Source organism: Citrus clementina, unplaced genomic scaffold (assembly GCF_000493195.1).
Source record: "Citrus clementina cultivar Clemenules unplaced genomic scaffold, Citrus_clementina_v1.0 scaffold_9, whole genome shotgun sequence".
NCBI lineage: Eukaryota > Viridiplantae > Streptophyta > Magnoliopsida > Sapindales > Rutaceae > Citrus > Citrus x clementina.
In genome coordinates, this window is record NW_006261964.1 from 22,468,695 (window position 1) to 22,483,958 (window position 15,264).

Below are 15,264 nucleotides of genomic sequence, written 5' to 3' on the forward strand. Positions count from 1 at the left end.
ATTGGTTGAAAATTGGTAAAAAAAGATTTACAATTAAGAAAACAGCTCAACAAGCAATCTAAAAGCTCAAAAATAGCTAAAAGAACAGCTTAAAATTGCATGAATCCGAATTGACTCGAATCCTATTTGATTCGACTTTACCCGACCCGATTTGACCCAAACCCAATCCAAATCATATATAATCCGAACCCGATTGAGCCAAATTAAAACATATTTTTTGACTCGATCCGATTTTATCTGAATTATATTTGAATCGAATTGGATCAAGAAGTGAGTAAACACATAACATCAGTTGGAATTTCATCCAACCATACAAATGAGTCAAGTTTCCTTAAGGATAACTTGGCCATAGAGTGAGCTACAATATTACAACTTCTAGGTACATGTTGAGCTTTGAAATTTTGAAAACTCTTCTTGGTTTCCAAAATGTCGAAGATCACCCAAAAAGTTTTAGTCAGTGTGCTCATCTTGTTGTTAATTAGCTCTATAACACCCTTCAAGTCTGACTCTAAGTCCACTGAGACTGCTCCAGCCTTGAAAGCCACCTGCAATCCCCACAGAGCAGCACTTGCTTCTGCCCTCTCCACATTCCCATCATTTTTCTCAGTTTTGACAGCAGTAGTAGTGACTTCTCCTCTGGAGTTTCTAATTACAAGTCCTAGCCCAACTAACATATTGTCCTTATCCATTGCAGCATCTACATTAATTTTCACCCATCCATTTCTTGGCAGACACTACTGCTGATGTTTTGTAGTAGTCTTCTCAGCACAAAAATTCAACTCTGGTGTTCTAATTCTTTTGATAGAATCAACCACAGAAAATGCTCTGGCTACAAACCTCACTACATCCTCATTGATTCCTTCAAACAACATTTTATTTCTGGCATTCCATATCACCCAAAGAAGAAAAGCAACTAATTCACCATTTAACTCCCTTTGTTGCTGGTGCAAAGATTAGATAATGTTGATTACATCTGAAGACATTTCTCTTTGAAGTGGCTTACCAAAAGGGGAATTTTGCCAAACTTTCCTTGCTATCTTGCAATCCAAAAGAGCATGAGCAATACTCTCTATTTGGTTTTTGTATATTTGGCATAGCTTTTTTCTCTGCATGAGAGAAAGCCGAATGGTAACTGTTCCTAGGTCCGTAGGACTCTAAAACATCACTCAATAAGAGTGTGTGGGGTTACTTTATTCATCTTTCCCCGGTTTTAAATGTTCTCTTATCTGGTTTCTATAGTTGGCAGGAGATCTGTTTTACTGTGTGTCAAAGCTTTTAAAACATAGGGGGGGAAAATTAAGAAAAAAAGGATTTCGAGCTATTGCTGGATATTTGGTGGGCAAAATTTTCCTCACATGAGGGGTCAATCGTGAAGTACTCAAAGTGGCCCTATACCAAGCCTGGCGTACAGTACAAAATTTAAAGATTGAAAGTGTAGGAAGCAACATTTTCATGCTCAAGTTCTCTCTAGAAGCTGACAAAAAGAGTCTTAAATAGTGGACCGTGGCATTTTGACAGAGCTTTAATTGTGCTTCAAGAACCAAGTGGTATTGGTAGCCTCAAAAAATAATCTTTCTCTCATGCTTCCTTTTGGATCCAAATTCACAATGTGCCACTGATGTGTATGGATACTAGTACAATCCAAGAGTTGGGCTCGAGAGTAGGAAAAGTGGAGGATATAGGAATAGATACTCAAGGGGAGTGTTTTAGGGAATTCGTCATTCTCTGAGTCTCGGTAGACATCATAAAACCATTAAAGAGGATTATTGTTCTTAAACAAGAAGGGGAAGAAGAAATTCTAATGCAAGTGTTATATAAAAAGCTACCAGACTTCTATTTTTGCTGTGGGTGTATTGGCTATCAGTTCTGAGAATGCAAATAATACAAAAACCAAAGAAAAGAAGAGTTGCCTTTCGGGCCATGGCTAAAAGTAATTTCCATGGCAGACAGAACCAAACTAAGCAGAAATAAAGGGAAAGGGAGCAAGGAGCAAGAGAAATCGAAAGGGGGAGAAACAGTCTCAGAAAATACAGAGATACTAAACCCAGGTTCACCTTAATCGCACCCGGGTCAACAAAACGAATTCCCGCAAAACCAATAAAACACGAAAGCTAGTATAACATAAATGGGAGGGGAACACGTGGATGAGAAAGGGGAAATGTCAATGAAATCAATTGAGGGATATCGAGGAAGCTGTAAACTAAAGATCACAACCTGCAAGTGGTAGCTGACAACTCTGCAGCTAGTGCAGCAACGAGAATTCAAGAGATTCATGCGGGAAATTAATAGAAAATGAAAGTTTGGAGGGAATTAAAAAGGGGAAGGAAATTGTGGTGGGCCAAGCAATGAATCAGCCCAATCCTCATCTCACAAACCTGTAAAGCTCAGAGGAGGAAGTAGTAGACAACGAGATTGAATCAAAGAGGTTAAGGCCCAAATGGTCGAGATGGAAAAACCAAGCCCGGGAACTAAATAAAAAACAAAGCAGCAAAGCTGGACCCTCAATTTCCAAAAGCATGAGCAGTGAGGCCAAATGGGGCAGCCCAGATAAAAAAAGGCCAATATGATTAGTCTATTAACAGAAGACTCGGCAACCAGCCCAACAAAATCCCCCTCAGCAAAATTTAAACTTAATTGGGAATTAATAGCCATGGAAGTGGTTGAAAGTGGTGGATGTCTCAAATGCAGCAACAAAAGATGTATAGGCGGAGGCTGGTGACCAGCCCCACCAGATGCAATGAAGATGATTAGCTACAATGTTCGGGGGCTGGGGAATACCCGAACATTTCAAGAACTGAAAAACATTCTCCAAAAACACAGGCTTCAAATTCTTTTCCTCTGTGAAACAAAAATGATGTCTGGACAAATGGTGAACATGGGTAAAAAATTAGGTTTCGATAACTGTTTGGTTGTAGATAGGAATGGCATGGGGGTGGATTGGCAATATTGTGGAATGACGATGTGGAGCTGGAGATAGTTTCTTATAGCAACCACTATATTGATGGATTAGTTAGAGGTGCAAACGGGAAGTTGTGGAGGTGCACAGGGGTGTATGGGCATCTAGAGGTAAATAAAAAATGACATACATGGACATTAATGAGAAGGCTTTCAGGTTTGTTCTTCTACCCATTGATTTGCTTTGGAGATTTTAATGAAATTCTAAACTTAAATGAAAAAATGAAGGGGAGTGATAAGCACCTAAACATAGTGGCAGATTTTAAGGAAGTAGTCGAGGAGTATCAGTTAATTGATTTAGAGTGTAGGGGGTACCCTTTCACATGGTCAAACAAAAGGTTCGGACCCCATTTTATAGAAGAAAAGCTGGATAGATTCTTGGGGTCTAAGGATTGGGAGACTGGTCTAACTGAGCTAATGACTTATAACCTAGACACCTGAAGTTCTGATCATAGTCCCATAATGCTGGAAATGCAAGATAGAAATAGGAGATGAGATACAAACCAAGGACCAGGTCTCACATGCACTACGAAGACATGTAGAGTGTTTATGATGAATGCAAACGTATTGTGATGGAGGAGTGGGGAAGTCATGATGGTTGGGTGAGAAATAACCATGTGCAGTGTTTTAAAAAGGCTGGAAACGGCTCCAAGGCACAGTTGCAGAGGTGGAGTAAACAACAATTCGGGAATATGATGGCAAAAGTGAATCAGCTAAAAAGAAAGCTTGTGGAAATAAAGTTCAATCATGTGCAGTATGAAGCAAAAAATGAAATAAGAAATACGGAGAAACAAATTGAAAATTTACTGATGGATGAGGAGACTTACTGGAGGCAGAGGTCAAGAGTAGAGTGGTTAAAAGAAGGGGATAGAAATACTAAATTCTTCTATTCTAAAGCCTTAGCGCCAATGAAAAAGAATATGATTTGGGGTGTGCTGAACCAGCAAAATGTATGGGTTGAAGACGAAGAAGAAGTGGAAAGGCAGTTTTGCAATTATTTTACAAACTTGTTCACCACCTCTAGCCCCATAAAAGAGTGCATTTTGGATGCTTTATAAGAATTGACTCCAACTGTTACCAGCTACCTTTTATCAAAAGCATTGGCACTTGATCAGGTATGGAGTCATTAAAACATGTCTTCATATCTTAAATAATTGAGGCTCTATTGCCCCAAAAAACTATACTTATATTGCACTGATTCCTAAGGTAGCTAAACCTTTGAAAGTGACAGATTTTAAACCTATAAGTTTATGCAATGTCATCTACATAATTGTAGCTAAATCAATAGCAAATAGGCTGAAAAGTATTCTTCATCATGTTATACCCCTAACCCAAAGTGCTTTCATCCCAAACAGATTGTTCTCGAATAACACTATTATAGGGTATGAATGCTTGCATAAGACAACAAAAAAATAAAACATGGGCTAGTGGCTCTTAAATTAGATGTCAGTAAAGCCTATGACAGAGTGGAATGGTCTTTTATTGAACACATTATGTTGAGAATGGGGTTTTCGTGTAGATGGGTAGAGTTAAATATGAATTGTGTCACTATAGTCTCTTTTTTTGTCATTGTTAATAGGGTAGCAAAATGGTTGCTTTATCCACAACGAGGGCTTAGACAGGGTTCTCTACTCTCACTTTACCTTTTTATTATGTGTGCTGAAGTATTCTCAAATCGTATCAGACAGGCGGAGCATCAAAAGCTTATTCATGTCCTCCAGTTTGGGAGAAACCTATCTATTTCCCATTTTTTATTTGCTGATGATAGTTAAATATTCACTAGAGCTACTGTGGAAGACTGCACAAACTTAAAAAAGCTCTTTGAATGTTATGAGAGAGCCTCTGGACAGATCTTCAACCTGGAGAAATCATCAATGTTTTTTAGCAGTGGTATAAAGCCGGAGTATATAAAGCAAAATTTTTAGCTTAAGATTGTTTCCAAGCATGAAAAGTATCTTGGCCTACCATCAATGATAGGGAGAAGGACGAAGAGCTTATTTAATGAGATAAAGCTAAAGGTAAGCAAGATTTCCAGTTGGCAGCACACGTTTTTTTCAAGCGGCAGAAAAGAGATACTCATTAAAGTTGTGGCTCAATTTATCCCAACTTATGCCATGAATGTGTTCAAAATCCCATTGGGGTTATGCGATGATTTACAGAGGGTTATGGCTAAGTTCTGGTGGGGCTCAACAGAGGAAAAAAGAAACATTCACTGGACAAGGTGGGAAAATATAAGTCAAGTAAAAATTAGAGGAGGTTTGGGCTTCAAAGATCTGTCATGCTTCAACCAAGCCCTCTTTGCCAAACAAGGTTGGAGAATTATGCAAGCTCCTGATTCTTTGGTGGCCAAAATATTGAAAGCCATGTATTGTAGGTACTTCAATTTTATAGAGGCTAATTTGGGATCAAAGCTTTTCTACATTTGGAGAAGCATCATATGGGGAAGAAAAGTGTTGGTAAAAGGCTGTAGATAAAGATTAGGTAATGGACAGCAGCTGAAAGTCTTTGAAAGCAGCTAGATTCTTAAACCCACAACTTTCAAACCAACAACTCCTTCGAGATTATCGAAAGAAACTCTTGTTGTTGAGCTAATTAATGGAGACTACCAGTGGAAGGAGGAATTAATATATGACCATTTGGCAAGGAGGATGTTGATGCAATTGTGCAAATTCTTCTACCAAGAAAAAAAATGATGACAAGCTGATTTGGCATTATGATCAAAGAGGGCAGTATTTAGTGAAGAGTGGCTATCAGGTAGCTCTAAAACAAAAACATTCGGATTTCTTGATGGTCTTCTGATAGAAATATTTTCTATCATGAATTTATGATGGCTTTATGATAGGATTATCATTTATCACGAACTTATGATAGAATTATGATAGAAATTTAATCTATTAAGAAATTGTGATAGAAAAATTACTTTGGCCATATTTAACCCAAATTTTATATATTATTTTATTTTTAAAAAATGTTTGTTTTAAAAATTTTTTTAAAAAATGCTAACAAAACTGTACCGTTTTGAGTACTTTAAACTTTCTTTCTTCTTTTTTTTTTCTAAGTGTTAAACGAATACACACTTAGAAAATAAAATGTTGCTCCTCTCATCACTCTCATTTTCTTCATTTTTTTTATTTTCTTTCATTTTCTCAAGAAACCTTAATGAAATTTTCTCAGGAACCAAATAGTTTACAAATCCTTCAACAAACAGTTTACAAATCCTTCGATTCTGAAGGAAAATGCAGTACCAGAGGTTGAAGCAGCAGTAACAAGCACTAGTGCAGCAAGCGCTTCTTCAACAACAATCTCTTTACCATCCCAGCCTCTTAGCCACTACTCAGGTCCAATTTCTTGTTTGCATGTTGTTTCTCGTCGCTTCTGTGAATCCATTATACCGTGATTTCGATTGTGTTTTCATAATTTCAAACTTTGATTTGTACGCACTATTTAGGGTTAGTGTTGAGTGTTAGAAAATGTATATTTATGATGGAGAAAAGCGTCATTTTACATTTCAAGTCTTGCTAACACCCTTACTTTTATGTATTTAAGTTTCTGGTGATTTAATTACGTGTGTTTTATTTTAATTAAGTATTTTATATATTTTAGGGGCATTATGGTCATTTCATAATGAATGAGAGATCAGACGGCAAAACGGACATCACTTTTGAACTCAAGACGGTCGAAAACCTTAGGAGGAGTATAAAGGAAAAATGGCACTGTTCACATGCACGGTACTGTTCACAACACTGTTCACATAGACAGATCGATGACATGGCATTGACTGATGATGTGGCATTGACTGATGAGGTGTCACGATCCTGTTGGACTAAAATTCTTATACACTATTGACTGATGACGTGGCGCAATCCTGAGCGTCCAAACTGTTTTTAATATGATGGCCATGATTTACTCAATGTATCTATAAAAAGGGCCCCCCCTAATTTAGCATCTCTGAATCCATTTTTGGGCTCCATTTTCTGTAATTCCTTCTCCATCTTGTATTTTCTATGTATTTTAATAAATTCTCATTTTGCCCCTAGTTCAATTATGAGTAGCTAATTTTCTTTCAAGCTTGGATATTGAAGGTGATGTCTCAACATGTGTCATGGTCTTTAATTGGTAAATTTACTTTCTTTTCCCTTCTGGTTTTTGTGGATGTTTTGACTTCTCATCGATAAATAATAATAATCTTGTCTAGATACCGCCCTGATTTCACCGGCTCCCTAGTACAAGGTTATTATTATTTGGCACGATAAACCCTTAGCACCATATTGATTAGAGTGTGGTTCATGAGGTGTGGATTCTCCCCTCATGATTTAATTGGCATTAATAAGGAATATTTAGCCCATGGTGCATGTTAATACGGATCCAGATACCCGAGTACGTCATTTCAATAGATTTCTCTTCAATTTTTTCTCGTTATTTCAATCCTAATTTTAGAATAATGTAAATCACTTTCACCACAAATCCAACCACCCTCATACAAAATTAATTCTACATATAATTAAAATTTACCTCCTCGTGGGATCGACACTCGTCACCATTAATCTATTCTACAATAGATTCGTGCACTTGCGAGTTCAATAAAATTTGCACAATAAGTTTTTGGCTCCGTTGTCGGGGAGGTAAGTTGTTTTAATTCGTAGAATTAATTTTTGTGAATAATTTCTTTTATTTGTTTTCTTGTATTTTTTTCTTATTAAAAAAAAGTGAATCTGCATTTAGAGGTAAGAATTTTTTTTCTCCTTTAAAATTCTGTAATTTAATTTTTAAGTTATTTTTCTTTGTAATTTTTTTATTTTATTAATTTATTTCACGTATTTTTTTAGTGTGTTTTTGTAGAAAGGTTTTAACAACATAATAAGGTTAGTACTGTAATTTCTGATTCTTCTTTATTTTTATTTGTTTTGTTCCCATTTATTTTGTATTCATTGCATGCATGGTCGAATGTCATTATTACTTAACACTTCGTACATATTGAGAATTTAGAAAGCCAACTCAGAGACATTGAGAGAAGTGTCTACAACATCCAGTTGGAGCTTAAGGTAAATTCAATAAAAGGACGATTTTAATTTTCTTTGTGTGTTTTAATTTATTTTTCTGTTTGTATGCTTTAGTTTGTTACCCCGGTGAAGTGGCAGATAACGGTACTCCGTGACAATCAAGTCGGTTACTTCAGTTTCTCATAATAACTGATATTCTGAGGCGAAAGTATGGACAGAAACGAGATTCTAGCAAAGCTTCACAATCGATTCCCTTCACTTCCTCATAATGCCCTCCTTACAATCTATAAAGCTCGGTCCGAACGCATGCGATTGCTCATGAGGAATAACATACCTGCTGACATCCGTTGGTTAATCAAGGCTAAAGTACGATTGGCAGATGAGTTGCCTCCAAAATTTATTGCATACATGCCTGGTTGTGGTAAATGAAATTATGCAAGAAAATGAAGAGCTCGAAGAATTTCTGTTGCTTGTCATAAATGTGCCAGAATGAGATGCAATAAAAACTCATGTTCTTTAGGAATGATGTCTGATAACAGGGAAGATAAGATTCAATTCATTAAGGATGGCTTGAATAAGGAGTCATTGGATGATATCATTTTGTCTCTTGAAACGCATCCCAGTGGATATGTGCAAGAAGCGATTCTCCAGTGATGGCCATTATTCCAGAAAGAGCATACACGATATAGTCTCAGGAATCTGACTATAAACAACCATATTTGCCAGTTTATAAGAAAACTGGATGGGAAGCCTATCCTCAACCCATAGAAGGCGTTCAAGCCATTTCTGGACGTAAAACCAGAGGAAGATGTGAGCCACAGTTGCAACTACCTGTAAATATCTTTTTACTTCACTGTTATTTTATTTCATTGTTGTTTTATCATTTGCATTATTGTCTTTAATAATTTTATTTTATCATTTTTTTACTGTTTGCTTTTTAACTCTCGAGCCATGTGCTTTACGTGTTATTTGACACTGACATGCCACCTCATACACAGTTGTGACCCACTGTCACCAAGATTCTTAAATATGATTTTTTGTCAAGTACTTACAAATTGTTTTCGAGAAGTATCCCAATAGCAGCTACTACCAATAGATAATTCAAGAACATTTGTGTGCTTTCTGGATTTAATTATGACAAACATAAAGAGTTTGTTAAGGCAGCCATAGATCTTGGTCGAAGCATAGCAGAGAGAAAATTACACTTGGTGTATGGAGGAGGTAACCGAGGGTTATCAAAATTGGTCTCAGAAGCTGCTTTTGTCAGAGGAAGCCAAGTGTTAGGCATCATCCCAAGAGCCCTAAAACCTTTGGGCAGTTTGTCTGACTCACCGACTGGAGAAGAGTTAATCATCTCAGGTATGTAAGAAAGAATAACTGAAATGCTTAATCATGCTAATTCTTTTATTTTCATACCAAGAGATCTTGCAACTCTAGAGGCACTTATCACATTAGCATCTTAGGCCCATCTGAACATTCACCAGAAACTCATCGGTTTGTTAAATGTCAATAACTTTTATGGTGACTTTATCGCATTTCTTAACCATGCAATAAAAAACTATTTCATTCATTCCAAGGCGAAAAAGCTTTTTATTTGTGCTCACACTGCTAATGAGCTACTTGATATGTTACAAGCTTATAAACCGGAGCCAGATCCATGGACCTTTGTGTTGGAGCGTCCGAATAATGATGGTAACAGTAGCCGCAGTAAGAAATACAAATTAGATTTAACTCTCCGCTTGTAAATATTTTCTTCTGTGTTGCACCACCTAGGTGATATCTTCTAAACTCTACTTCTTTCCTTTAAAACATTAACGACAATGTTTCGTTCTGGTTGGAAGGAGGGAATAGTCGACAATTGTGGAATCTTGGTTAAGTTTTTACTGATTTTTTGTTATAAAAACTAACTGTTGCTATCTTTTTATGTTGAAGATGGCTGAATATGGAGTGTAGTGACTCTAAAAATGCATCTTCATCGTTTGAAAATAAAATAAAATAAAATTCAGATATTTTCTTTTTCTTTATTAAGTTTTGATATTCATTTTTCTTCCTCTTTTTAATTTCTCCTTTATAAATATACATTTTTAAATTTTTGAGTCAAAGATGGCGGAATATGGAGTGTAGTGCCTCTAGAAACGCATCTTCTTAATTAAACAAAAAAAAATGTTTTCTTTTTCTATCATTTTAAGTGTAACTTTTTTAATTAGTTTTTCTACATCATTTTCACATTTCTGCATGCATTTTTTCCTTTCATGTTTAGAATAGGTTTGGAGGTAGGATTTTGTTTGAAAAAAAATTGTGTAATTTGTTTTAACATTGGATGACATGATTAATTACAAATATTAGTATTTGTATTATCTTTGGTCTTAAGTGAGGTCACGCTATGTTTGCTACTCTACATGTTGATGTCGGAGACAAATATGAGTTGCTTGAATGAATGAACATGTCATAATAAGTATCAAGTGAGTTTTTGAGCCTATCATTTTTCTTGGAGAGTAACCCTTTTGCTCATTCTTTATACAACATGATCTCTAGATTTCTTTTGAGTTAACCCTTAAAAAAAATTATAAAATAAAAAAAAAAAAGAAAAATGTGTGTTGCTACATTTGGAGGCCCATATAACTAGTAGATATGGAAGATTATTTAGAGCTCTAAAAGACTATGGAAAGGCCATCTTTGATCCGTTTGAGCCTTTCTAGTCATCCCTTTTATGAAATATCCATAGTTAACCCTTTTGAGCCTTTAAAAAAAAATATTTTTTTTGTCAAACTTATCATCTTGACCCACCCCGATTTGGAGTATTACCTGATATCTTACAAGTTACATCACCTATTTATGTTTGAGAAAATGTAAATAATTATTTTTTTTAGTGAAGTTATGCCAAACAAAAGCAAAAAAAAATGTTGTTTCAAAAATAAAAATAACAATAATAGGTGAAATCTACCTTGCAACTTCCAAAAAAAGAAATCTCTACATTTTTCTCAAACATACATTTTGTTTTCCTTATTTCCCCTCCTTTGTTAGCCATGTCCCTAGCCTACGTTAAGTCCTAATAAAAGTCCTTTTTGATTTTAGGGAACTATAGTCTGAAGTAGACGCTAGTTATATGGGCTAAAAAGATGTAGTGATATATAAAATAAATAAATAAATTGGGTTGACTAGCATTTTTATTTGACTTGAGATCGTATTATTTTTAAGCTGATGGCATATTTCTTTCATCTTGGTGAGAGCATGTGATATCACTTCTTTATTGTTTTCTCTCAATTACCATTCATTGGAGTGACTATTTTTATTGGGTTCAATTTCTTTGTGAGAGTGTCACTATTTCCAGTGAGATTTTGAGGTTTAACATGTCATTCTTGAAAGTAGCTGTGACAAAGTCTATTGGGCTGATTCATGTGGATGGTTGATGTGGGTGTGATGTTTCTTTAGACTGGAGATAATGCTTATACTTTGATTTTATTATTATCATTAGTCTGATTAAATAAACATGATTGTTAAAAAAAAATTATTTTGTACTTGAATTTTGTTTTTGCTTTATTTGCTAGGGACTAGCAATAAGCTTGTTGGGGGGTGTGTTGAGTGTTAGAAAATGTATATTTATAAAGGAGAAAATCGTCATTTTACATTTCAAGTCTTACTAACACCCTTACTTTTATGTATTTATGTTTCTTGTGATTTAATTACGTGTGTTTTATTTTAATTAAGTATTTTATATATTTTAGAGGTATTATGGTTATTTCACAATGAACGAGAGATCAGACGGCAAAACGGACATCACTTTTGAACTCAGGACCGTCGAAAACCTTAGGAGGAGCATAAAAAGAAAAATAGTACTGTTCACATGTACGGTACTGTCTACGTTACTGTTCACGACACTGTTCACATAGATGGATCTATGATGTGGCATTGATCGATGATGTGGCATTGACTGATGAGGTGTCATGATCCTGTTGGACTAAAATTCTTATACACTATTGATTGGTGATTAGTATTAAAAATTGTTTAATTATCAAGCGATAATATGTTATTTTATACTTATGTTATAATTTATATTTGTGTTTATGTAATATATTATGAATTATTAATTATGTTTAAAATATATTTAATTTTGTGTATTTTTATGTATTTATTAGGAAAAATATTAATTTCACGTACTTCGAGGCTCCAAACAGATAAACGGATGTCAAATTTGGATTCCGGAGGTCCGAAAACCTTAAGATCAGTCAAGATCAACTTAAAATTTGGCTTGTGTAAAAAAAGTTGACTTTTCCTGTTGACCGAACACTGATTGGATGATGAAATGAGCTTACAATAGATATGAGTGCATGGGATAGCTAGCAATCTTGACCAAATCTCAACCCTTCATGATTCAATGGCCATGATTGTGCCACATGACAATGGTTGGTGAAGCAAGTTGAAGGATCCGAATCTTTGTATTCGGGTCGACCCGATTCATCCATTAACCCGCCAAATCTCAACCGTTCTTTCGGTAAATCGGACGAGTCAAATAATGCCATGTGTGATGTTGACTTTTGAAGTTTGACCAACCATTGGATCTTGATCTAAGGGTTGTGAGGAGCACATGCATGAAGCCTATGATGAACCACAAAGCACTGGATTATGAATTTATTTTTCTATAAATAAGGCCTCATTTTTATGTTTTAATCATCTCTCTACAACTCTCTTCTTATCAAATTCTCTCCATCTCCTTGTAATCTTGATTTCCAGGTGTGTTTTTAATATTTTGTATAATTATTTTGATAAATAAAATTAGTTTTATTTCTAATTTTAGTTGTTTTTATTACTTTTAATTACAAGTAATTCAATTTTACTACTTTTTATTTTAATTATGCTTAACTAAATAATATTAGTTAGGGGAAGGTGAAACTCTTAGGAAATAAATATGATTTAATCAAATTCTATTTTTAATTTTATAAATTAAATTATTTTCTATTTAATTTTATACATGTTTTATATTTTGAAATTTTGATTTATTGTAGACAAACAAATGAATTTGGCACAATAAATTCTTAAGATCTTAATATAAGGCATGGTGAAATGGTATTTTAACTTATTGTAGACAAATTAAATTTTGACACAGTAAATACTGAATCCATCATAAAATTAAAGGGAAAATAATAATAATTTGTATAATTAATCTTTTGGGTAATAAATCTAAAAAAATTAGCAAAAAGAATTTATTAAGTTTTATTTACTTCTAAGAGTGGATCCATAACCCTAACTAGTTCAATTTCATAGTTTCATTTAAATTAAGTTGTTTATATTTAAGTTTTAATTTCAATTTTTAGTTAAAATAAAATAAACTGATTAAATCTTTTCTCTGTGGATCGACCTCGGACTCACCGAGTTATAATACAACAAGACACTCTTATACTTGGGAGTTAAAAATTACTTTTAAGTTGTGTCAAGTTTTTGGCGTCGTTACCGGGGAAAAGTTTTTATTTTGCTTTATTTTTCCGGTTTTTTTATTTTTCGCTTTGTGTAAATTTTTGTTTGCTCCCTTTTCTTTTTCTTAAATTCTCTTTTGACCCTGTATCTTTCATAATTCTCATTTCACCCCAACAATTCTCGTTTCTAGCCCAATCTTCTTGTAATTACGTTCGGCCCCCAACATCTTTCAACCGTTTCACTTTCATCCCAAAAGGCTCAATTCTAAACTTCTAAAAATTATAGTTTGGCCATAAAATTAAAAATAATTTGTAATAAAATCTCTAAACGAAATTCCTCAAAATAATCAAGACTTGGACATATTTTGAACATATTTGGACTTATTTTGGACCAAACTAACTTTAACCACTAACTCTAATTACTAACTCTTAACTTACTAACTGTTAACTCCTAATTTTTTTTTAATTTCAGTTATTTAATTTTCTGCATTTATTTTATTTCGTATTTATTTATTTATTTTTGCTTTATTGGTGGGTTTAACCACCAAACTAACTACTAACTCTTAACTTTAATTTTCAGTTATTTAATTTTCAGTATTTATTTAATTTTATATTTTTTTTAATTGGTGGGTTCAACCACCATTTTTTTTCTATTATTATTTTGCATTTATTTTATACTTAATTGGTGGGTTCAACCACTAAAATTGTTATTTAATTTTCTTTTGTATACTTATATTATTTGCTTATTTATTTTTTATTTTATTTTGTTATCAATTTGTGTAAATATTATCTTTATAACATAACCATTGCATGAGACGTTGGTCTCGATTTTCGAATGGCAGGTTAATTCGTAGATCTCAATCTCCACCACCAATCATGGATGAGAATCAAGGCGAAAACGTTTTGGGCGAACTTAACCTTTAAATTGATCAGGGAGACAACAATCTCAACATGGGCATGATCAAAATCAACCAAGAACTCTGAGAGACTACATGAATCCAACCAGAACCGGAGCACCGTCGTGTATAGTATTTCCTCAAGAAGCATCTCGATTCAACTTTAAACCAGGTATTATCCAACTTTTACCAACATTTCATGGTTTAGAATCTGAGAATCTGTACTTGCATCTAAGAGATTTTGAGGAAGTTTATAATACATACACAGACCAAAATTGTAGCATGAACATAATTAGATTAAAGCTTTTTCCTTTTTCATTAAAAGATAAAGCTAAAACTTGGCTACAAAACCTTAGATCTGGATCAGTAAGAACTTGGAATAACATGCAAGAACAGTTTTTGAAAAAATTCTTTCCACCTCATAGAACAAATTCTTTTAAAAGGCAAATCACTTCTTTCACTCAAAAAAATGGAGAAACATTATACCAATGTTGGGATAGGTTTAAAGAATTGCTTAACATATGTCCACATCATGGTTTTGAAACTTGGCAATTGGTCACTTGCTTCTACGAGGGCTTAATACCCCAAAGTAGACAGGTTGTTGAAATGATGTGTAATGGTGAATTTAGGGATAAAAATCCTGAAGATGACTAGATTACCTTGACCAATTAGCTGAAAATGCACAACATTGGGATACTGTTGGAACTTTTGAATTGACAAATAAGCAACAATCATCTCCATCTAGTGGAGGAATCCATAACCTTAGGGAAGATCATGATTTACAAGCAAAATTTGCATCCCTTGTTAGGAAAGTTGAAGCTTTGGAGCATAAAAAGAGTGATTAAGTAAAATCTGTTCAAGAAATTGCATGTAACATATGTAATTCGAATGATCATTTCACTCAAGAGTGTCCCACTTTGCCTGCACTTAAAGAATGTCTAAATGATCAAGCTAATGTCATTAACACTTTCAATAAACGAAACCCATATTCACAGACTTATA

The 15,264-nt window shown here is 34.2% G+C and overlaps 2 protein-coding genes and 1 non-coding gene across 3 annotated transcripts; 1 reads left to right on the plus strand and 2 right to left on the minus strand.

Annotated features, from left to right (window-relative positions):
• Positions 1 to 263: 263 nt before the first annotated feature.
• Positions 264 to 689, minus strand: LOC112099916. Its single transcript, XM_024187445.1, has one exon. The coding sequence runs from the start codon at positions 687 to 689 to the stop codon at positions 264 to 266; it is 426 nt and encodes a 141-aa protein (XP_024043213.1).
• A 2,838-nt stretch (positions 690 to 3,527) lies between these two features.
• On the plus strand, positions 3,528 to 4,013 carry LOC112099919. Its single transcript, XM_024187449.1, has one exon. It carries the CDS (start codon positions 3,528 to 3,530, stop codon positions 4,011 to 4,013), a length of 486 nt encoding a protein of 161 aa, XP_024043217.1.
• Positions 4,014 to 14,692: 10,679 nt separating this feature from the next.
• LOC112101645 lies at positions 14,693 to 14,801 on the minus strand. Its single transcript, XR_002907665.1, has one exon. It is a non-coding gene; the product is annotated as a small nucleolar RNA R71 (small nucleolar RNA).
• Between the last annotated feature and the right edge of the window lie 463 nt (positions 14,802 to 15,264).